This window comes from Herpailurus yagouaroundi, unplaced genomic scaffold, assembly GCF_014898765.1.
Source record: "Herpailurus yagouaroundi ecotype Mexico unplaced genomic scaffold, PumYag 186, whole genome shotgun sequence".
NCBI lineage: Eukaryota > Metazoa > Chordata > Mammalia > Carnivora > Felidae > Herpailurus > Herpailurus yagouaroundi.
The window spans coordinates 16,326,708-16,352,454 of NW_024412417.1; the positions used below are offsets into that span (position 1 = coordinate 16,326,708).

The 25,747-nt window shown below is 36.4% G+C and overlaps 1 protein-coding gene across 3 annotated transcripts in view; it reads left to right on the forward strand.

The window, feature by feature from the left end:
• Window positions 1-25,747, forward strand: part of ZFPM2 (zinc finger protein, FOG family member 2) — a 475,034-nt gene that overhangs the window by 105,219 nt on the left and 344,068 nt on the right. For 2 of the 3 annotated variants that reach the window (XM_040494229.1, XM_040494230.1), the window contains one exon: window positions 17,006-17,107. The exons of the other annotated variant lie outside the window; for it this stretch is intronic. In XM_040494229.1, the coding sequence (XP_040350163.1) occupies window positions 17,006-17,107 (102 nt within the window). The remainder of the gene's footprint in view (window positions 1-17,005; window positions 17,108-25,747) is intronic. 3 annotated transcript variants of the gene reach the window in all.

The following is a 25,747-nucleotide window of genomic DNA, read 5'->3' on the forward strand; positions in this document are numbered from 1 at the left end:
CATTATTGTTCCTTGGCAAACCTGGATCTGTTTTCCTGGATCCAGTACTTCTTTTTTGTAACATTTATTTTAAAATCCTTACCATTTTCTTATGTAAGTCATGTAACAATGCAAAATGCAGAGCATTTTTTTTAAGAATAGAGACATAGAGGCTGTATTTATGTCCTTGCTTGTATTTTTATCTCATGAGACTGGAAGAAAAAAATAATACCTATCACTCTTTTGTGGCCATGTTAAAATCTCCAAAACATAGTTTTTGTTTGCAATCTGAAAGATATTTTCTAAAACTACAGTTATTGGAAAAAATGAGAGAGCATTAGAAGGCAGTTTGTTCTTACAGGGAGTCAGCATTTTCTTGGTTTTGATGGACCAGAGGGCGTACAGATTTTGCCCACGACTTAGTGTTTTATATGTAAGAGTCAGATCAGGCTTTGTCTACGTCATCTCTGATCCCAAATATATCATCATAATAATTTCAACAAAATCAAAATGATTGATTTTATGTGGTGTTGGAATGACTCATGATGATATCATTTATATGAATCATATATGATTATGTAGACCACTTTTTTGCATATGATCAACTCAATTTATTGTTTTGTCTGTAAGCTGACCACCAACAGATCTTCATTGTGCAATCTACAAAAGATATTTGTTAAATATTTAAGACTTGATAAGATATATAATCACCAAATTCTCTTATAATTTATTAAATAATTTCATGTTGTAACAAAGTTTATTTCATTCTGCTTGTACCTGGCTACTTAAGATGCCAAGAGATATTTGGCCAAATTTTAGTTATATTCTTATTTCACATCAGCATTGTTGTTGATAATAAAAATGGAAAATTACTTACAAAATCATATTTTGCCATTTAGAGGAATCGCCTTTTTGGTTTTATGTGTAAGGTTTTTGTAAGTGAAAGAACATTTTTTGACCTGCAAAATTTACTATAGTTGGTTGTTTTCCCTAAAATGTTGCAAGTCACAGGAAGAGTAAGAATTTATTTAACCTCCTGGTACTATATATGTTATATATGTGTAGTATTTCCAGATGTGTGTGTGTGTGTGTGTGTGTGTATATATATATATACACACACTATATATATATATGGTACTATATATGTTATATATATGTAGTATTTCCAGATGTGTGTGTATATATATATATATATACACACACACATATGTATATACATATATATACACATATGTATACACACACACATATATGTATATATACGTGTATATATATACAGACATCTGGTATTAATAAACATCTATGTTGTTTGATTTCTTTCACTTTTAATCTGGATACTGAATTAATCATTAATTTTAGCTGAGTACTGTAAAGGAGAACTACCTATTTATAAGCCCTTTTATTGTTACATTTTCTCAGTGATATTTGGATGAATAAAGAGCCCATGTTCCTTGAAGGAAGTAGTTTTGATCAAGTTGTAATTGTATAAATAGCCATTTTTAATTAAAATATATGTATATATACATAACAATTCATACAGGTGTACATTAATATTTGCCAGTCATTTACATGTACTAACTCTTAATTTATTTTTCTGTTTATGGAAAATTTACGTTACGAACATAGCATTAGCATTAGAGAACCCTGGGAAGCTAATTTATTTTAATCATATGGAGTTAACGTCTTCTCCATCTTGAATCTGACAGTTGGTCACATGATCTTAGATAAAATGTTATCATTTTAGAGAAACTGATCTGTTAGAAGGAGTTGCATCTCTTCTACTTTTTATCCTTAAACAGTATAAATGATTTGAGAAAATGTCCTTTGTTCTGCACTAACGTATTTCAGGTTTATACCAAGTAAGACTTCCAAAGCTCTGTGTCTTTTAATACAAAATTTGTATTTCCTTGTGAGTACATAAAATTTCTCACAATGTTTTGATTATTACTTAAGAAGCAACAGGAAGTATTAAATAGCTTGCCTCTCTACTACCTGGTGGGATAATCTTTATCTCTGGTAGGCCTAAATGTAGAAGGTGTAAAAGGAAATGAAAGCTGTGGTAGGATGAATTTAATTACAGTAATAAAGTCAGTCATTTTTTTGTTGTTCTTAAAAGGTCAAGTAAAAATAACTGAATGTGTTACACCAATGGAGTAAATACTGATAACGATTGCAGATTGCTGTTTCAGCTTCTTTTTTTTGTAGTTCAATGAGATTCCAGAGATTGGCATTGAGACTACGTACCAATTATAATAATTATAATAATGGTAATAACAACTTTCATTTGCTGACTGCTCCTGAAAGTCAGACATCTTGCTGTACGTGAATCATCTCTAATCAACTTACTGTCCTGCAGGGTAGATGCTATTTTCCCCTGTGACTTTCAGAGGGTCAGTAACTTGGTCAAAGTCACAAAACTACTAAAGGTTAATACTAAATGAAAACTAAGGTGATTATACTTATGAAAATAGAGAACTGCTTTTGTTTTCTGGTGCCCATCAGTGTAATTCTTGTAGGAGAACAGGAACCCGTCTGACGAAGCCTGGGCATATGAAGTATAAAGCTAACTTTTCCAAGGTATTTTTAATCTGGCATTCTCTAATTAAACACGTATCAAGCCTGATGTGTCCGTCAGGAATAAGGGGATATATTAAGAAAAAGAAATAGGGGCGCCTGGGTGGCGCAGTCGGTTAAGCGTCCGACTTCAGCCAGGTCACGATCTCACGGTCCGTGAGTTCGAGCCCCGCGTCAGGCTCTGGGCTGATGGCTCAGAGCCTGGAGCCTGTTTCCGATTCTGCGTCTCCCTCTCTCTCTGCCCCTCCCCCGTTCATGCTCTGTCTCTCTCTGTCCCAAAAATAAATAAAAAACGTTGAAAAAAAAATTAAAAAAAAAAAAAAAGAAAAAGAAATAAAAAAGAAAGGTTCAAGGAATGAGAGGTGTGCTTAAAATATTTAGAGCCTCCTCTGTCACATCTTTCAAGACTCTGTATCAACATAAACTAGCTTAGCAGTGAGTGGAGTTGGCATTTTGACATAATGAGAGGGCTATGTTGAATGCTCTTTAGACTCATTATACTAACTGGATGGTTATGTTACCCGCATTGGGTGGCATGAAATAAGCCACAGTTTCTCACTGCCCGTTTCTTGCGAAGTTGTTTTCAGGTAATCGAAATGAGTGGGGACAACCCAAAATGTGCGTACTTGGGCAGAAGCCAGTAACAAATGGCAGGAATGTTTACAAATCCATCAAAACTATTCGGATCAGAATTTCAGCCCTGTAGAAATGTTTGCAAAGTGACCTCTTTAAAACAGCTTGACCTTAACACAAAATGAGACCAAATAAAAAGCGGAGAAAGGAAGGAAGAGGGGAAGAGGGCATTGTTTGCAGGGAACGCTCTGGGCACCGTGGAAACTTTTCACTTTTCTGAAGGAAATGCAGTGCAGCAGATGGTACAAGTGGAAGTGAGATAAACATAGGAACTGGAAAAGTAAGCAATACATTCTAACAGGTTCTGTATCAGAGATCTGGAGAAGCGGAAAGATTAGACAAGGAACTGTTCTGAAACTTGACAGTGGCTGTATCTTACCATGTCTTACGTATGTAGGAGATGGAGAGTGGAATTGCACAGACAGTAGGCTGCGATTATAGTTTTCTGACAGTGAGAAAGGAAGGTCTCTTTAAGGATTATTTTTAAAGATAGTGATTTATCAAGGTAGAAATCTACAGATACATAAAACACTTGCCCCCCTACCTATTTAACAATAGGATTTGATATAATTTCTCTTGTTGCACAGCATTAGCACAAGACAGTATATTTTTGATTCAGATAAGCTTTTTTTCAATGCGGATTGTGGTCCAGTCTAGTTAAACAACACTGAGAACCTATATTACTTGTTTCTGGGTGTAGAAGCATTGATATGTGTGAGTGTTTGCACAGACCACACATGTACAGAGGCAAAAAGGGGAATATATAAAGAATGTTCTCGTTTCTTAAAGATACAGCCCTCTGGTAAGGAAAAGAAAACATGAACTAAGTGAGACCAGGAATATCTAAAAGGAGTGGAAAAAATGTTAAGTTTGAGCTGATAAAGGAAGGAGTGTGTTCTTTCTCAAGCTTCCTTGTATTGTGCTATTTACCAGCACATACCTGCCTCATTTAATCCTTGGGTCTTGGGCGCCTCTATCCTGTCCTGGTGGCCGAATACCAAAGGGAATGCTGAAATACAGGAACTCATAACAAGAAACATTTCTTCAAAAATACAGAGTGATACTGAAGGAAATGGACAAGGAAAATAGCCTGTATCCTAAGGAAAATCCAACTTAGAGAAGAATGATGTTTTCTCTGTAATATTGGCAGTTGTGCAGAAGAACCTCTGAAGCAGCCATAAAAACTCTGATCACTAATAAAAGGAAGGAGTTTTGAACATTTACATGAAATGTGAACCTTGTCTTTACACTTAACATTGCCAGAGCAATATTAAATACATTAATTTACCATTTTCGTGTATTTGGCAATTGTTTAGCTACTTTTATATCAAATGATACGTCCAGGATAGTTCAGTGCAGCTCAGTGGAGCTTTAGATAGAACTCCTCACTTGCATAGACTCCTTCCAAGACCTTGCACCTAATTTTCTAATTATGGCTTTGTATTCCTCTTTTATGGAGGGCCTCCCAAACTGTGTAAGCTTTAGGCTCCAGAAAGCCTGAGTCAACCCCCATTAGTACCTTTGGTCAATATGAGTGAGCTCAGAGGAGATAGCAATTATCCAGCATGAAGTGTGGTTTCAAATTCATCATTTTTAGAAAACCTTGAGTAAGGTTCCCAAAATGTCTTGGTATTTAGATATCTGAATTCCAAATCTGTTATCATTATGGGATAAGTCACCCTGTGTCTAAAGAGACCACAGACACTCATGAAAGTGCCGTGTTAAAAATTAGAGCAGAAAGGGGAAAAATTCTCCCACGCTTCTAAAAATCTGGATGATGCTGTGGATACTATCTATGTTTTTCCTGCGTTATCACCAGCAGCCAAGGACCTCTTGCTGGCCCTGAGGGAGGAGGTGGTGTGGGGAGACCTTGTGGTAAAAAGAGTCTGAATGGGTATTGTGATAGCATACGTGGGACTCTCTCTCCACTGGCGGTAGAAGCTAGATTTGGATCTGAGTTGGAATGAGGCTGATGTGACCTAGAAGATTTTTTTTTCCCTTTTTATTGCACAGATATGCAAACTTAATCAGGATTAGATTCAACTAGAAGGATAGGTTCCTGGAAGCTGCCACAAAACTCTCCTATTTCTATTCTCTTGTCCTGAACTTAGTCTTATGAGTGGTCCACCTCACTAAAAGGGAGGCTGGCAAATGTGGTCTTTATGATCAGGCGGCCACATGCCCAGCTCTAAATTCTGTTACTATGAAGGGTTTTCAGCTTATGCAAAGGGCATAGATTTTATATGCCTTTACTTGATTATTGGGTTAATGACTCAAAGCATTATGCAGTCAGTTCACTCAATATGCATACTTTATCCAGTTTGATAAATATTTATCGAACATGTGCTATATCAGACATTGTGGGGCATGCTGTGGATACCATGTAAGTAAACACAGGGAAGCCTCTGGCTATTCTGGAATTTACATGATAGTGGGGAGGCAGGCATTACTACAATAATCACACAAGTGGTACAGGGTGGTTTGACTTAGTGAGGAAGGTCAGAGAAAGTATCCTTTAAGGATACGATACTTGAGCTGGCATCTAATGCTGAATAGGCATTAATTAGATAAAAAGAGGTAATAATGTTTCAGATAGATGGAACAGCATATGGTTGGCAAGAGCCTGATGAACATGCCAAGAGGGCGATGGAGATTGTTGTGTGAGTTGACCCTGGAGAAATAGGTGTGGGCCAGAGAGATGACAGTGACCCTAAGGTGAAGGGTAGGAAATGACGAGAAGGAGCATAAAATAGGAAGACAGATATCTTGAAAGCTGAAGCATTAAATGCAAATCCGAGCTTCCCATAAGCCATAGTAGAGACAGAAAATGGGGGTAAGGTGTAATTTCAATTGGCAAGCAGTAGAAAAGTAGGGTTTATCTGCAGAAATAACTGTTATCCCCTAGTTTTGAGCTCTGAGAGTCATTTGTCATTAGGTATCTGAACTAGTGTTGGATAAAGGGCCTTCAGATACAGACTGAAGCTGTTGGTTGCTGTCCCAGAATATTCATTCTCCGCTGGCCTTTAGCACTTTGTATGTGTGGCTTGAATAAAGTCTGTTTGTAATTAGTAAATTATATTGTAGTAATGGAACACTATGGTAATGAGTAATTGCTTATGAATCATATTCTTAAATGGATTATGAGGCCTCTTTGGAAAAATCATTTTGTTAAAGAGGAAGGAATAAACAATAAGGTTCTTTGGAAAGCAGTGTTCAGACATCATCTTAAACTGGCTTGGTCTTTCTGTGTAGGCCGGGCTGGCTTGTTAAAGAGACCATTTCAGAGACTGTGAGATTTGGCTTTACTTTGTGTTGTTGTTGATGGTGATGATTTCCTAAAATGAATGCTGGGTTTGAATCTTGAAGACCGAAGCCAGCAGACTGAAGGAATGACGGTTTCTTGATAATACAACAACAGATCTGTAAAAGATAAATTACAGTTGAGAGTATCCTCACTTACAGATTATCATGCATTACTTTCTTCTTTGGAGCAAGAAATGCCTTAACTGTGTAGGATCCTCTTCTTTGTCTTTTTATTTAAAAAAATTTTTTTTAATGTTTATTTTTGAGAGACAGAGCATGAATGGGGGAGGAGCAGACAGAGAGGGAGACACAGAATCCGAAGCAGGTTCCAGGCTCTGAGCTGTCAGCACAGCCCAACATGGGGCTCGAACCCATGAACCGTGAGATCATGGCCTGAGCTGAAGTTGGACGCTTCAGCACCCACGTGCTCCTTTTCTGAATGGAATATAATAGTTCAGTGAGGGTTTTTTGGGGGGGGGGCAGGGGTGGGGTAGGTAGGGAGAAAGGGAAGAGACAATAAGGAAAAATCGTTAAATACAAGCTTTGAGATACACATTTTAGAAAAATCTTTTTAAAGTAGGTTTTTTTTTTATTCTCCCACACTTGGCTTACATATTGATTTTTTTCAAGTGTCCATAGAGAAAAGTAATAAGAAGCAGAAATTTTTGAATGATATACTGCTGAGAATTTGCCTTATTTTATCACATGTGGATATTTCCCTTATGCACCAGATCTTTAGTGAACTTAAACTTTGTGAAAAGCTCTTTTCACATGGGAGATGATATTCAAATATGGGGTAAGTGTTTAAGACTGTAGAAATAATTTATAAATCACTGTCCTTTATTCCTGAGTTATTAACACTGTGACTTTTATGTAATATAGCTACCATAAACATCAGTGTGTTGAATAATTTCCTCTTACTGGCTGTGATAGAATGCCACAAATTATGGTGGTCACCCGTTAACCGTAGAGAGGAGTTTCTTCTCCAGGTAGCAGACTTAGCTCTGGATGGCTGTCACCACTGTCATCCACAATTGTCTGAAATCCAGAAATCCAGTGTCTGAAAATTCATAATCAGATAAATGTGGACTCTCTTCTATTGACGTGTTTAATTGCTCATGTTCTGGAATATGATAAAAGGTTATTGCCAAAACAGTGACATATTAAGGAGAGCGCATGCATTTTTAAAAATAACTGTCTAAAGGGGCGCCTGGGTGGCTCAGTCGGTTAAGCGGCTGACTTCGGCTCAGGTCATGATCTCGTGGTCTGTGAGTTCGAGCCCCACGTCGGGCTCTGTGCTGACAGCTCAGAGCCTGGAACCTGTTTCGGATTCTGTGTTTCCCTCTCTCTGATCCTCCCCCATTCATGCTCTGTCTCTCTCTGTCTCAAAAATAAATAAACATTAAAAAAAATTAAAAAAAAATAACTGTCTACTGAATATAACTATCCAGAATATGGCAAAACCCTACATTTTCTTATACACTTATAGCACATCTAAGGGAGACTTAAGTCAGACACCATTATAGAGGTCCATAGAATAATGGACCTTTTCTTATCAAATGGTTGAAATGTTTAGGTTATCTTCTTAGGTATTGGCAAAAAGGGATAATAATTGTACATTTTTATTTTTGTATCTGGCGACATAACCATATCTATAATTTTGACAATGCAGTGTTAATTTAACATGATGCTTTTGTTTGATGAATCTATAACCAAACAGTTGTTTTAAGCCCAACAATATCGTGAGGCTATTAGGCAAAGCAAACCAGAACTGAATCGTAAACTTAAATGTCCTCGCCCTTCAATACAAAGCTGTAGTTTTCTGTTTTTGACTGTTACAGTCCTTTAACCAAAGCTATCTTGTCTGATGATAAAACCATAAGTGTATGAAGCTCACACATTTTTCATCTCTTTTATGACCTTATCTTTCATGAGCGGCTTCTGTGAAGGTATCCTAACTATAGGAAGCACCTGGAAAACATATGTGATATCTATTCTCTGATAAGCAGTGTGAACAAGAAAGTAGATCTGTCACTTCTGAACTGTTCATTGTTAAAAAATACTTTGATGATTTAGCTGATTGCGAAATACATTATAGGGATGACTAACAGCTACAGTAACACTCTTAGTCAAGAAAGTTCAACAGTTTTATTGTACAAGAATTTCTATAAGAGGTTAATATTGATAGGAACTACATGGATTAAAGGAGCAGGGTTGAGGAGGGCTGTTTTCTTGCATGACTGCTGGCAAACACTGCTGCTATTTGTGCTGAAAAAGTGGCTTTCTCAATATGTGGCAAATCTTTAATTTATACAGGAATGTCTAACTTTGGGTGAAAAGGTGTTTATGGTTTTGAAATTATTTGTGCCTAGCAAGGAGAGCTGCTGCTTTGACCACCTTGACAACAATACCTAATATGGGATTTGAAGATTCTGTTTCATGTGTTCGAAAGACTATATTCTGGTGCATTTCCCCGAGTCATTTGTGCTGTGTATTATATTGCTCAATAACACCTTCAATTTCCCCCTATAGGGCTCTCATTGATTCTGAAACCTAGACTAAGGAAAATGGAAGGGCCCACAAAATATGTATGATATCTTTTAAAAGAGCAACAAAAGAGTTTAATCTTGCAATGGAAAACCATTAACTCCATAGCCATAATTTTAGAAATATTATAGATTTTGTTACCGCTTGACATTTATTCTGTTTCATCTTTTTATGAATTGGTCTCTGGATATATATAGTGGTTATTCCATTAAGTGTGTTTGTGCTTTGCTAAAAATACACTGAAATTTCTATTTAAAAGTATGTGAATAAAGAATTTAGCAAGTAAATGAATGGATGTCAAATGCATTCCTAGCTCTGTCTGTAATTCTCTTCCTAGCATCCTTTTCTGTCTTCTTGTCCTTTTCCTACCAACAAAGCTTTTGAAGCAGTATCTTAACAAACTTGTCATTATTATCTTGGCTATTAATTATTCATGCCATTTTTCATAAGCTACGTAGAGTACTGATTTCAAACATATAAGAATCAAAAATAGAAGTAAATAAAAAACAATGGTCAATAAAGTCATTTCCATTCAAATCACAAAGAAGCTGGGGTTGGATTAGTATCAAAATAAAGTTCTGTGTATAAATTTTCCATGAGAATAAATATATTGAAAGGGAAAGATGCAAGTCCCCATTGTGAAGGGAAAAATCGTGTTTTCTTAAAAGTAATTTGGAGGGGCGCCTGGGTGGCGCAGTCGGTTAAGCGTCCGACTTCAGCCAGGTCACGATCTCGCGGTCTGTGAGTTCGAGCCCCGCATCGGGCTCTGGGCTGATGGCTCAGAGCCTGGAGCCTGTTTCCGATGCTGTGTCTCCCTCTCTCTCTGCCCCTCCCCCGTTCATGCTCTGTCTCTCTCTGTCCCAAAAATAAATAAACGTTGAAAAAAAAAAGTAAAAAAAAAAAAGTAAATAAACATTAAAAAAAAAAATTAAAAAAAAAAAAAGTAATTCGGAGATTTCATATTCGATTAAATTGTTTTTTAATCATTTCATTTTTCATTAGTAAAAAGATTAAAAATGAATTAGATAAAAACATTACCATAAAAATGAGAGTTAGTTTCCTGAGATAAACTCGGAAGATGAAGGGTCTAAAAGTTGACAAATGTGACATATTTTAGTTATTAAATAGAAATAATGTGCTGAAGGCAATTAATTAGCAAATGTAATGATACTGCAGTAGGTTAGGGTAAAAAGAATGAAACCAAGATCTAATTTTATAACTCGTCAGCGAGTAATGGTAATTGATTAAGCATCTATGTGTAGTTGATTTTACTGAGTTCCAAGTCCAACAGTATACCTTCAGAAAAATAATGCTTCTAAATATTATATCCATTAAATCTTTCATTTTAATATGTAAACATAGTGAAGGAACAAGGCCTATTATATATGGAGAGGAGAAGCAGCTATCTTTGTTGCTTGATCATCAATAGAGATTCACTGTAATATCCTAATAGGTTTGGAGTATGGTCACTGGAGTCAGAATGACTTGGGGTCAGTTCTTGGATGTTTCACTTGCTAGCACTATGCCTGGGCATCTTCTCACATATCTGCCTCTTGGCTTACTGTTCTGAAATACAAGGATAACATTGCATGGCAGGGCTGATGTGGTGTTCACGAAACATTTAACTAGTGCTGAGGGGTGGTCAAGAAATGTCAGCCATGTTTAGGTTTAATATAGAACCCAAGCGTGCAGACCTGTTCTCTGCCTTTATTCATCTTTATGTGCAGATACGGAGATGAATAAAAATTTAATTCCAGCCCATTTTGTTTTCTGCACCCATGTGTGTCACTTCATATGACAGTCTTATGTTTTTGGTCATCTTTTCCTTTTTCGCATTTTTTTCTTTAAGAAACATGATCAAATAACTGATCAAGGGCTTTAAACTGTTCTCCTGTCCTGAGTTTATTTTTCTTAATGTGATATATATTGTACATTTACCCAGTTTTAAAATAGCTCAAAACAGTTGCAAAATGTAATTTCTTTTGAGCTGTTAATTGTATACAATCAACTATCTTTACAGTGTTTCCTTAACTAAATACTCTGCAATATTTATTTTCAGTAGTTCTAATTATATGTGCTGCATAATGAAACAAATTAGAGCAAATTGTTCCATGAATCAGGATTATCAATACTGAGTATTGCTCCAGATGTTGGTGCAAGTTGAAATCTAAGCTCAATAGTTCCAATCTGGCAGTTAAGTGACATTTAATGAAAGTATTTTATTATATGAAATTACTAGTTCAATCAAGCCTCTAATAGGCTAAATTATATTTTTTTCATTTTGAGTGATTTACCAAATTTCTGTGTGCATCAAGGTCTGCTGAGATTTATAGTCATCCTGCTATTTTTTCCCAAGATATTAGATGAGAATGATCCTGGGTAAATTTAGCCTATACTGAATGAACGAAATGACTTCATGCATTCAACCATCATACTGTAGTAGCAGTTCTCAAATTATTTCTCTTAGCATCTTAAAATTTTGTATGGATTCTACTCTCACATCATTGAAATGTGGTCAGTTTCACCACCATTTTCCTGCACAGCAACTTAATTACTGTAATGTTGTCTGTATGGAATTCTTTGGGGAGATGACTTTCATTTTTAATCTGAGAAATGGTTTTCAGTTATGGAGCCTCAGGGCATGAAACCTACAGAATTCAGTTTTATGTAAGATAACGCCTCCAGAATTTCAGAAATGTTATTGGCTCTTTCCTCCAGGAACCTTCTACTGCACCAAGTCTGGGTTAGGTGTCATGCCTGTGTGCTCCTGTCACGTCTTGGACTACTCTCACTAAAGCATTTGCCACACAAGATTGCAATTATTGATTTGTCTCTGTCCTAGTCTGAAGTTATATGAGAAGCGGAACCATCTTTGTTTTATATTCTTAGTGGTCAGCACAGTGCCTGGGACTCCAAATTTATTTTAATATATTAATAAAGAATGGTTTATTTCATCTCTCTTCAATAAAGATAAACGTTTACAGATTCAGGGGAATTCTTTTAACTTCTGATTTTCATGATTATTGTGATTCCTCCACAATATAGTCTTCGAAACATCCCTTTTTCCCACTATACTTCTCATTATTTTTCCTTCCAAATATGTAATTTACCTAATAAAATATTTCAAAGTAGACTTAACTATAGTCTCACAAAAGTTTTTGGGCAAGAATGTCTGAGACATGAGTCAGATTGTGGTTATAGAACAAGTAAGGGGGGACCCAAAGACCAGATGTCTGAGAAAAAAAAATGTTCATGGAAACCCAATAAATATATGTTGGTTACTGTATTTGTGTCACATGATCATATCAACCCCCTACTTAAATATTTCATTGACTTCAATGTGAAGAACTCCAGAATTAATTATACCAGGTTCTCCATTGGTCAATGTCATTTTACGCTTCTGGTCTCTGAATTTCTGTATCTTAGTGTTTTCATTTGGAATTATTCATGGACTACCCTGATTATGGTTTTTTATCAGTGGTTACTTCTCTTATGCATATTACCTGACTCCTTTACTAGATTATATGGTCCTTAAGGGAAAGTATATATCTCATTGTATCTTCAGAAATATGCACTATAAATGTTCACAACTGAGTAAATTTTGCATGGCATCACGAGTTTCCAACAATTTAAACGTAATAGCAAAATTCAGAAAGATTTACTCCTTTGTGTGGCCATCAAGATGATATAGTTAATATCTGCATATAGAACTTAATTCATCCAAATGGTTCTACCCAGAATGCTACTATCTGAGCCCTTGGATATGTAATTTTTTTTTTTTTTTTTGGATATGTAATTTTTATTTATTTATTTTTTTTAAATTTTTTTTCAACGTTTTTTGTTTTATTTTTTTGGGACAGAGGGAGACAGAGCATGAACAGGGGAGGGGCAGAGAGAGAGGGAGACACAGAATCGGAAACAGGCTCCAGGCTCCGAGCCATCAGCCCAGAGCCTGACGCGGGGCTGGAACTCACAGACCGCGAGATCGTGACCTGGCTGAAGTCGGACGCTTAACCGACTGCGCCACCCAGGCGCCCCATGGATATGTAATTTTTAACAGCATGTCCCATGCTTGCTTGGGTATGTCTTGCTCTGGGATTATTCAGCTATTCCAGGTATGCATGGTTCTCTACTCAACTGGTGGGGGTGGAGTATAGGAGAGGCAAGAAAGGATATTTTGGAAAGAATGCTAGACAGGCAGTTAGAAGACTCAAATTTAATTCCTAACCTTGTATAAACTGCTGTTTGTGGTGGCCTTTATGATGCCTCTTCATGCTCCCCTATAATCCTGCTTCTTACTTGTTGAGGAAAGGATATCTACTAAAAGCTGCTTCCATCAGTCACCCCTGTGATGACTGGGAAACACTTAATTGGTCCACCATGTGAAGGTTTGGGAGGGGTGACTGATGCAGAAATAAATATAGTGGCTCTAAGATCATACATAAGTTACCCTATCTGTGCATTGATTTTGTAATCAGTAAAGTTCTCTAATTTGGGTCAGCTCATCTCCAGAGTCCTCCCCCCACCCCTGACCTTGCTCAGATTTCCTTGTTTCAAGATTCATAAGACATGAGAAAAGTGCTTAGAAGAAACGGACACCGTTTAAAGTTATAGGTTGCATTCTTTACTCTTTGCTATTGGGGAAGACATTTTCCTTTGTAAATTCCCCTGCGTTATTCCCCTGAATTAAACCTCCACTCAGTCTGTGGGCTCCAGTGTCCGTGAAAAATAAAGTGTTGTAAAGGTCATATTTCCCCCAATTGGGTCTGGTATCCTGGAGGTACCAGAAGATTAAGGTGCTACATGGATTATTGTATTTAGTAGCACTGAATCATTTGGTGAGAAGGTTTTCAAGCTTTTTGTATTCTTTGTGGATCAGTGAAAATGTTTCATCTTCATATTACTGTGACTTAAATAACTTGTTACTCTTCCTTTCTATCACAGGGAAATGAGACCAGAGACTCAGGGTCTAAATAAACACAATATCTAGAAGTTAGTAATGTTACCTTTATTTTTATTGTATTTATGTTCATGATTACCTTCTATTAGGAGCATCTAATCTTGATTTTTCTTTTATAGCAGTGATAAGAAAATTTTCATTAAAAAAATATGTTTGTATGTTATAAAAAGTGAGTCTGCTTTTTTAAAGTTTTTATTTAAATTCTAATTTGTTAACATATAATGTAATAATTAGTTTCAGGAGTAGAAATTAGTGATTCATTACTTAACATATAACACCCAGTGCTCAATAAGTGACTCTGTTTAAAGAAAGCTTACTACGCATGACTGGACAAAAAACTATGAACATAATTACATAAGGAGGTTTGGAAGAAATTGAGTACTTCAGTAAGGGTCCCAGAAGGAAACTGATAACTTGGCCAGTGGGTTTTGCTAAAGAGAGTTTGGTGAAGAGACAGTGTACAAGGTATGGAGACGGTTAAGGAAACCAAACCAACAAGGGATGGGGAGCACCGATGGCGGGCGACAGTGAGAAGCTGTTAGCTCTCCTGATCTGAAGAGTCATGGGAAGTGATAGTGCTGCGGGAGCGTGGGAGAAGCATATGAGCCGCTTAAGAGTGCCCACGTACAGCACAGCCATTGCTCCCAACTGGAGACCCTAAAAAAGATGGGGTTGGAGGACATGTACCTGTCTTCTCTCCTCTTGCCCCCTGATCCTCTCATCTTGTAAGTGCCTCCCATTGATTGAACCCGCCCAGGAATAAGAGAACAAAGCAGCCCCAGTGATGGGGTCCACAGAATTCTGCCTTATGGGGCACAAAGTACAAAGTAGGGCATAGAGGGAAGAGAGTCAATTGAGGCCATCAGGAAGGGGCAAGCCGAGAATAACTAGCTCATAGAAAGCATCAGGGTTTTCTGCCAGAGCTGATACTTAATGAGTCCAGTTATGCCAGTCTGCTACCTGCACAGCTTTAGTTCAATACTCACATATATGTGGGCATACTTTTCAAAGTACTTAACAACTGGTACAACTTGGGCTCTGACCGATCAGAGCAGATGCCATAAACCTCTTGCTGAATAGACGTAAACCCCTAGTCTCTGGATTAGGGGAGATAGGAGGGGGCACACTAGACAGGGGCTGGGGCAGGGAGGGTTGGGCTGAGGGGCACTTGGTTAAGGGTTCACAGCATTTGAAAATATTAAAAGGCTGTACAGCCTACTTGTCTATGCAGGCTGAGAACCATCCCTCTTTGCGTCTGAGAAGTGAGAGCAGAACTCTTCCACTGATCTTGTAAGATAATTGGTTGATGTGTCCATGTTCTTCTGTGTGACCTGTAAAAAGGAGCACAGATTAAAAGTCTTATCTTACTCCTGAGTCTTTGTACCTTTCTTATGGCACTTGGACCTTGTCTTGCACTCTCATTATTTGTGAACTTACTCTCTTAAATGGGTTTTATGCTCCTTCCAAAAAAGTATTGTATTTTTCCACATATATCCTGCTATATCTCCTACAGTTCCTTAAACATGGTAAATGCTCAGTATCTATTATTTTATGGAAATAATTCCCTTGCTATTCATTGTAGTCATCCTGAAAAGAAGAGAGAACTCAACTTTCAAAGATCCTTCAATTCCAAACATGGGTTTGGCGGTGTGGGGGTATCTTTTTTATTCTTTGTCACCCACCAGAGCCAATGATCCTGTGCTATGGAAATGGTGACAACAGAGTTGTCACTGGGTTTCTGCATTCTCTCTACCTTTATTCCACTTTTTAAAAATGATTCATTTTGTGAAGCTATATATGGAAATGAAATACAAAATATATGGAGTTTAATGTTCAAAACTCATCAACATCACATTAATGTCTTTGCAATAAGAATCGCTTCCTGAAAATTTTGTTATTTCTGTGTTACTTGTAAAGATGTTAAGAATTCAATGTATTTTTTGTTATAATCATATAAAAACTTAAGTATTATTATAGATTTGGACAACTATGTGGAAAATACTTCAGAGAAAGCCTAGATGGGCAAGCAATTTAATTTAAAATTTTTAGCATTATTAGATTCAACATTTAATTGCCATGTTTTTGGTATCCATTTTGGAATGAATTTGGTATGACATCGCATTTTCTTGTTATTCGGTTTTCTGATCTCTATTACCATTTATAGTAGGTATATTTTGCAATATTTTTGTGTGTACCATGTTACCATGGATTACTTTCCTATAAAGGAGTTGCTTTATTACTTAAAGTGAAGGTTCTTATAAATTAGACCTCTTGATATGCACTTGCCTTGTTAACATATGCTCTTTGCCATAACTATACTCTCGCTCAAAAAATATAACATTTTTTTTCTTACGTGGAAATGAAAACATGAAACTGTGTGAACTCTCTTCACTTCTCAAGTATAGCTTTATAGTTTCTTGCATTGTGAAGACTTGAGTCACTGGCTCATCTCATATGCTAATTATTTATGGCCTTTTTATACCCATTTAAAAAATAGGTTTTAGCAAGCTAAAAGCTGTGGGGGGGGGGGAAGGGGGGAAGGAATCTTCAAAATAATCTAAATTCGGCCCCAAACCTAAATATGTCTTACCCTAAGCCAGTTAATTGCTTTGTTTTTGTTTTGCTGCGTCTTGCCTTTATAAAAATTATTATTTGGAAATACAAGAGTTAAGGTTTTCCATATTAAAAGGGGTAATTATACACTGCTTTTTAAATTTTATTCTTATATAAAATATTAATAACACTGAATTTTTTTACAGAAATGTTTTTGTTTATAGCAGTTAACTTTATTTATGTATTCATGTATTGATGACTAATGCTGATTTTCTTTACTATAAATCCACAGTAGATATCAAAATGATTAATCATGGTCATTTTCTCTGCATAATGACAAATATATGTAACCAACATATGCTTAGACATACTCTAAGGACATCCCTTTACCGGATCTGAATGTCAAATAGAGAGCTTTAACTATTTCCCCTTTTCTCTCTGTGTTGGTGTTTTCAGGTGATGATGAAGGAGTCCAGGAGACAGCAGAATCAGATGGGGACACACAGTCAGAAAAGCCAGGCCAGCCTGGAGTTGAGACAGATGATTGGGATGGACCAGGTAGGACAGAAAATTTAAAATTCAACCGGTTGTTGCTACTATCAGGAATTCACTTTTTTCCTCTTAAATTTTAATTAGGTTGTAAAACTCTTACAATCTTAGCTCATGTATGTATGTATGTATATACATGTATACGTATATATAATAAATATATATATATATGTATACATATATATATTTGTGTGTGTGAATGGAGGTTACATGGGAGTTTAAGTAAACATTATTTAAAGAAGATTTTTATCTTTCTGTTAAATAAACTAGAAAAACCAGTGTTTCTTCTGCTTAAAATCTCCATTTTTTTCTCACTCCACAGTCACATAAGAATTACTTCATTCTACTTGCCTTTTTGGGTTTCTTTTGAACAAAAATCTTGATGCTATATCTACATTCAATTTGAGAATAATTTTAACACATTTAAACAAGTAACAGTAATCGTATAAAGAAATATTTTTAATTTAGTCATTGTAAATTGTAGATTAAATCTCAATATATATTTAGAAGTTTAGAAAATATTAACGGATACTCCTATTTGATTCAAGGTTTTGGCAACATTTTCATGAATGAAAATTTAATTTGATTTTAAAAATCCTGATATTTAATCATTTCAAGAAAAAAAATGATGAAAATACTCCTAAACACCAACATAATTTTATGTAAATATATACAGTTCATAAGAACTCACTAAAAAAAAAACTCTTTATATTTAGTGCCAAGTAATTTACAATTGATGGTATATTTATAAATGGAGACTATTATGTCATAGGACTTAAAGATATAAGCGAGGTTTTGAAATAGTTTTAGCCATAATTTCTAAAGCAGTAACATTTTTCATTAAGAAAGATCCCTATATTTCAATCACATTTTCACCCTTGCATGACTTTGCAAATTGCTCTCTGCTGTGCGTGAAGAAGAGAAGGACTCCAGTGGTAATTTTCTGAAACCAGCAGCTGGAAAATATAATGCAAACAAAAATGAAGATGCAGTATAGCTGATTATTATGATGTCATTTCTAATGTTATTCATGATACACACAAATGTTTGTATTCTGTATACATACAACATAATGGTTATACAAGATTTTGGATCAAAATGTGTTATATTTATTTTTTTTATTTATTATTTTTTTTTTAATTTTTTTTTTCAACGTTTATTTATTTTTGGGACAGAGAGAGACAGAGCATGAACGGGGGAGGGGCAGAGAGAGAGGGAGACACAGAATTGGAAACAGGCTCCAGGCTCTGAGCCATCAGCCCAGAGCCCGACGCGGGGCTCGAACCCACGGACCGCGAGATCGTGACCTGGCTGAAGTCGGACGCTTAACCGACTGCGCCACCCAGGCGCCCCAAAATGTGTTATATTTAAAGTGCCATTATACCACTTTTTAAGGGTTTGGAAGAAGTTGTAGACTTCTGGCATTTTCCCCTTATAGCATAATGTTTCTGTCTTCTCGGTAGAGGAAAGAATTCCTTGGATTAAAATTTTAAAAATCTTTGGAAAATTTCATTTTTTTTTCTTGAGGATTACATTTAATTTCAAAAGGATAGATGAAGTTTGTATTGTGCTGTTTTTTATTCATAGAATTAGGCATATGTGTGCTGCTTAGAGTTTTTACATTTAAAATTAATTAGATTTAATGGCCTTTTGGATATGCCTACTTACAAAGTGTACATTCTGGCTGCTCTTTCGATGGTGGAAACTTGGAGGGGGCAGATTTTCTTCTTTCTGATGGTCTGGGGCCCACTGTATTCCCTGTGGCTTGGGAGTATGTAAGCACATTCACGCAGTAGTAAATTATTAAACACATGGGCATACCCAATGCCGCCTTTTTCGGGAAGCTTTTCCGGAAGTAAACTAGTCTTATTAACTTAGAGACAGAGAGAGAGGAGCAAGGTAAAGAATGATGTGTCATCCAGGATGAGATGTTTCACTGTTGAGTTAAATTTCTTTTATGTATCTGATTTAATGAAATTATTATTTAGTTGTTATAGTGAACATGTTTATGCTCTTTTCTTTGGCACACTTGAATATGTAAAAACTTTAGGGGCGCCTGGGTGGCTCAGTTGGTTGAGCATACAACTTCAGCTCAGGTCATGATCTCACGGTTTGTGAATTCAAGCCCTGCTTTGGGCTGTGTGCTGACAACTCAGAGCCGGGAGCCTGCTTCTGATTCTTTGTCTTCCTCTCTCTCTGCCCCTCAGCCGCTTGTGCTGTGTTGTTCTCTGTCTCTCTCTCTTTCAAAAATAAATAAACGTTAAAAAAAAAAAAACTTTAAAGGAAAAAGGTATGTATCTAAGCAGATGTACCTATAAGAAAGTTCTTTTTTGTTTGTTTGTTGCAAAATTGATAACAGATTTTTCCCTTCAGGTATTTTACCAAAAAAGAGGGGGTTAATTATTTTGAAACCCCTAAATTAATGAAGTTGAGGGGCGCCTGGGTGGCGCAGTCGGTTGAGCGTCCGACTTCAGCCAGGTCACGATCTCGCGGTCCGTGAGTTCGAGCCCCGCGTCGGGCTCTGGGCTGATGGCTCAGAGCCTGGAGCCTGTTTCTGGTTCTGTGTCTCCCTCTCTCTCTGCCCCTTGCCCGTTCATGCTCTGTCTCTCCCTGTCCCAAAAATAAATAAACGTTGAAAAAAAAATTTTTTTTTAAATTAATGAAGTTGATTCATAACAAAAGGATATCTGTTGGATATGCATTTTAAGGTAGAAATTTCATCACTTTTCCTTCAATCAGGAAAAAGTATAGGGGATGTTTTTGCACTTTTGCTCTCGTATAATAGCGATTATATCAATATTTCACCCTGATTTTTGTTATTTGCAAAACGGTGTTGGTACTTTCCAAGTGTATAAAGGGGAGAAAATCGTCCAAGTTTTAGTGACGGTTTCCAAACAGTTAGAAATTGTGTTCTGTATTCTAAGGTTCAGATTCTGGATTTGCCACTTATTTGCTGGGTGATTTTTGTCAAGTTGCTTGCTTTCTCTGTTCCTATATTGCCATTTGTAAAATGTAGAAAATGACATTCACACTTCATAGGGATTCTGTGAGAATTAGGTCCTACACATAAAATATTACTGATCATTATAAAGGCTTTTGAATTGTCGAGTCTTGAAGCAGAACCATTTAAAATTCTCAGCATTTTTTTAAAGCCCAGTAATATACCTGATACAACTTTAAAAATACTAAGCATCTAGTTTTGAATTTAACTGCAAATAATTGGTCAAGACGTGAGGTAATGAGCCAGGTGTGATTTTAAGGTCTCCTAATTTTAAAATCCTCCCATCCAGTCCTCGGCATCAACCTAAGATAGACAGCTTTCTCTAAATAAAAATTTTTCCTTTCCTGATGGCTCACTTCAGTAATGTATCAACTCTTCTGAAGTGTTCTATTTTTATCATGTGCAAATCCCCCAGTGCCAATTTTTTGTTCTCTTACTTGTTATTCAACTAAAAGGTACATTTAGTAATTGCTCACACCTTTGTTAACTCTTATGATTAGGCGGAACCTAAATAGTCTTTAGAAAAATTATCTTACATTTGTAAACATTTCTATGGTGAAATTTTTTAATGTTTAAATATTTGTGACTCTTAAATATTCTTCACATTTTTATGAATCTTTCTCTGTTGGAAGGGAGAGCTAGACCCACACTAAGCTTGTAAGGTTCAGGCCAATGTAAACGTCATTACCTCATTATTTCCAGATCTCAAGGAACTGTTTTTAAGTTTTACTTTTCTTTCTTGCTCTTAAAAAAAAATTACCCTGATACTACCTTGCCGAGAACCTAATTGATATGATACTTGGTCTCTACTGTCTCCTCATCTGCATTTGCCTGTACTTCATATATCATTTCTCTCTCCTTTCTAAATAAATACTCTTCTTCCTGTCATCACCGTTGTAAGTACTTCAGTTTGCCAATAGTCTTATACATTTAATTATTCAATAAATAATTGTTATGCACTAATAATCATGAAAGGTGTAGGGAGAAGTCCAAAGGTATAGTATGATGCCATCCATATTTCTTTTGGATGCCATTTCTCTTCTTTAATCTTTTAAAATTATCTGTGCGTTGTGTTTAGGTGACTGATGCAACTAATATTTAAGCATGTGAACCTAGAAGGTAGAGAATGGTTTCAACTACGGAAGAAACTGAACAGATTCTAGAGTCAGATCTGTGTTTGAGTTCACATGCTGACAGTTAACAGTCTTGTGACCTTAGGCATATGAAATAGCCCAGGCCTTGGTTTGCTTACCTTTAAAGTGGGAACAATAATAGCTACCTTGAAACATTGTTATGTGGATGAAATTTGAAAGAAATGATGTGTAGAAAGTGTCCAGCGGACAGCTTGGGAGAGGGTGGGATTTGATTGATGTTAATGGTCTTCTCTTACCATAGAACCTTTCACACCAACCAACAGTTAGAATATGGACCTTATTTTGAAATAGGATTTACATCTTTGGCTCTCGCTTATTTTAAGAAATCTTTAGAACCACAATCTATGGCCAAAGTCTTGGGTTCTGACTTCTGTATTTAGATTCAGAAGGAGACTCAGGGGAGAAAATTCAGATAAATCACTATAAATTCATCATCTACCTCTATGAAATGAGCACCTCAAAAGTCACATCTTATATCAACTCTAAGAATACCAGTTCTCTAGTTTACATTGTTCAAAACATGGTTACCTCTTTTGCACTTGGGAATAGTGAATAATCTGATTTCTCTGGTTTAATATTGAATGTATCTAAGTCCTACCATTAGGCTTACAACTACTATAATTGAAATTTCCAGGAACTTTAGTAAATGAACATATCACACTACTCAGATTAGGCAAATAATGTATCTCAAGAAATATATATCAATAAAAGTATGCACTGATATAATTTTGATCAAGCGGTCCTTAGATTCTTTGACACACCCTTGTCAAGAAAAACATGCGCTTTTATTTTCATATTTACATGTTAAGTGCTTGAGATGTTTCAATAAAAATAAAGTACAGGGCGCCTGGGTGGCTTAGTTGGTTGAGCATTTGACTTTGGCTCCAGTCATGATCTCATGGTTTGTGGGTTCAAGTCAGGCTCTGTACTAACAGCTCAGAGTCTGGAGCCTGCTTTGGAAAATGTGTCTCCCTGTCTCTGTACCCCTCCCCTGCTTGTGCTCTGTCTCTCTTTGCCTCTCAAAAATACATAAATGTTACAAAAACTTTTTAAAAATAAAGTAGAAAATCACACCTTGTATTGAAGATTTGATGAATTACTAGAATAAAATTCGGATTTTTTTTTGTTTTGTATTATATATTACAGAACAGTACAACTTGCTCCTAGATTGTTAAATAGAAATCTGAGTTTCCGGGGCGCCTGGGTGGCGCAGTCGGTTAAGCGTCCGACTTCAGCCAGGTCACGATCTCGCGCTCCGTGAGTTCGAGCCCCGCGTCGGGCTCTGGGCTGATGGCTCAGAGCCTGGAGCCTGTCTCCGATTCTGTGTCTCCCTCTCTCTCTGCCCCTCCCCCGTTCATGCTCTGTCTCTCTCTGTCCCAAAAATAAATAAACGTTGAAAAAAAAATTAAAAAAAAAAAAAAAGAAATCTGAGTTTCCATAGAAGGAAACTTATTTTGGGGGTAATATAATGAGTGGGGAAGAAATAAAAATATTTCTTCCATTTATATCTTGGCCCTGCCACTCATGAATTTTGTGACTTTGAGTAAGTTAATAACTCAAGGCCTCAGTTTCTTTGTTTATAAAATGGGGCTCATAATAATCACTACCTCATTAATGAGATTTTGTGTCAAACACGGAGCTCGAGGCTTCATAGTGCTCAATAAATAGCTCTAATATTACTTTTCATATAATTTCGGCAATTGTGCCATAGGAGCCATTACAATGCCTTACAGACGATGCGCCTTCATTTAACATCTGCATGGTGAATTCACTCTGCAAAATCATTTTGCTATGTGAAAGTCATCATCAGATTATATTAACTATGTTCTATTTAACTGGGCTGAAAATGTGATGGAGTTAAGGAAATTTTAATGCAAGTATGTTTTCAAGAGTAAATGTCTAGCATAAAATCAGATTGTGTACTTGTTGCATCTGTGCATCAATCTGTACGCCGAATTGATCACCAAATCTGTAAATAAGTTGCCTCATCCAATTGCTGTTCAGCATGTAGATGATGGGGTTAGTTCTGCTTTGTGCCTTGAACCCAGAAGATGGGAGTGTTTTGCATAAAGTGGAATGGTAGCTGGAAGACCTCTGGGAGATAGAAGCACACACTAATGATACAGGGTTTTTGGGTTTTTTTTTTTTTTTTCCCTTTCTCTTTACTAGTCCAAAGAAGGGCTTGGAGATTACAGTTCTGATTTCGTTTCCTTTTTGATTGGGAAAATGTGGTAGATATAAGATCTGGGAAATGCCATTTGAAGTAAATTAACAGAAACCTATGAAACATAGTTAACCATAGATATAGTCTGACAGTAAGAAGAATATTGTGAGAAGCGGAGGAAATCGTAGAATGACTGTGTATTACGCTGACAGTGAATTGGTATTATCTCTGCTATCAGATAATGCAGTTATCATTAATTTTCACATTTGCATTTCAATCTTTGGAAGGAAATGACTCTTGCCGGATGAAGATAAGAGCTCTGTACCACTATAATGAACCATCATTTTATCCCAATGCTTTGTGTCCGTATGAAAATGAGGCAGGGAGGGGTGTGTGTGTGTGTGTGTGTGTGTGTGTGTGTGTGTGCGCGCGCGCGCAAGCATGCGCGGGCATGTGGGGAGGAGAGTCAGAAACACAGTATAACAAAGTGTCAAAAATTGCTACAGACTTTTGAGCCCCTTATGAAACAAGAGGGGGTCAAAATAAATCTTCTGTAATGTAGTTAAGTGGATATCGGCTTAAAAGATGAAAGCTTTACTCTTTGTAGAACAGAATGCCACATAAACTCAGTAAAAAAGTTCCTTTTATCTTATTTCTTTACTCCGGTTTTCACTCTCATGTAGAATTAGGGCACACATAAACCCAACCAAAAAAAAAAAAAAAAAGTAGGTTGGAGGCAAAGTACTTATGATTATTGTTTGGAAAGATGTATCTTTGAGTTATAACATACTGCATAAAATATATCCTTAATCCAGTGGCCTTCAATCCAGTGGTTTTACATCCTCACTCTATGGAAACAAACTACAAATTGTAGATGAAGCATTTGAATGTTGTTGACTTTACTAGAACACCAGTCAGTGAGCCCTGTACAAATCAAAGGTCTAGGCCCTACATCAAAAGTTTTCTTATTAAACATGCTTTTGTATATTTTTAGTTTAAACATAAAGCTTGTATTGCTGCTTCACAGTTTGCCTACTTTGATTAGCTACTCCCCCCTCAGTTGTGTTAATAACAGGACTTTTATTATTATGCTCTTTCCTGCTGAGACGTAATTCAGCTTAGAATTCTCTTCCACAAAGCACTCCAGGAAGATACTGCCAGCCAGTGGGAATTGACATATAAGAGAACCCTTTGCTATCCCTTTTATAACCTCTTTCATTAAAACATATGCATTAAATATTTGGGGACAAGGATTTTTTGGTATTGGTTCTTTTTCTTGACTCAGCCTTTCGCTCGGAAAAAAATACCTAAAAACATTGGCTCTCATATCCGGAGAATTGAAAGAAAGAAAAACTAAACCTTGCAGTTATTTGTTGTTATTTTGTCTGAGTCAGAAAAGGACTTAATTGGGCTCAGAAGAATAAGTAAAGACCAGCACAGGGATGTGCATTAGAGGTAGTTAGAAATGAGAGCAAGTGCATACAGACACATATACTTGCTACAAATGGGCCACAAATTTAGAACTAGATTACTGGAAGACTAATTACAAGGATAATATTGATTGATGACACAAGATGAAATAAGTTGGTTAGTTGGGCAAAAGTTTATTTATTCAACTGTATATTGAGTGTCAAATACATGCAATGCTCTGTGCTAGACTCTGGGACATGTGTCAGTACATAAGTAGGGTGGTCTCTACCTCAGAGAATTTTTATTTTTTTAAACAATTATTTTTAATGCTTATTTATTTTGGAGAGAGAGAGAGCACCAGAGTGTGAGCAGGGGAGGATCTGAGAGAGGGAGACAGAATCTGAAGCAGGCTTCAGGCTCTGAGCTGTCAGCACAGAGCCTGACGTGGGGCTCCGACGCACGAGATCATGACCTGAGCCGAAGTCTGATGCTTCGGCTTCAGAGCTGAAGTCTGAGCCACCAAGGCACCCTCTACTCCAGAGACTCTGTGCTCTCCCAGAAACTGCAAGTTGTAATAATAATGATTTTTTGAGTGCTTACTGCATATGTGGTGGCTGTTGTACAGAAGAGATATAAATGATACCATAAACCATATTGTGAGACGTGGAAATCAGTAATGACTCATCTGAGGAACAAATATTTTAACTTAATTTGTTTTCATTTGTAATGTTTATATTTTAATATGCAAAGTTTCAAATATACATAAAATAAGAGGGAAGTATATGATAGATCCCCATGTACCTATTACCCAGCTTCAGTTATTATCAAATTTTACCAATCTGGTTCCATCAGTTTTCTTTCTTTCTTTCTTTCTCTTTCTTTCTTTCTTTCTTTCTTTCTTTCTTTCTTTCTTTCTTTCT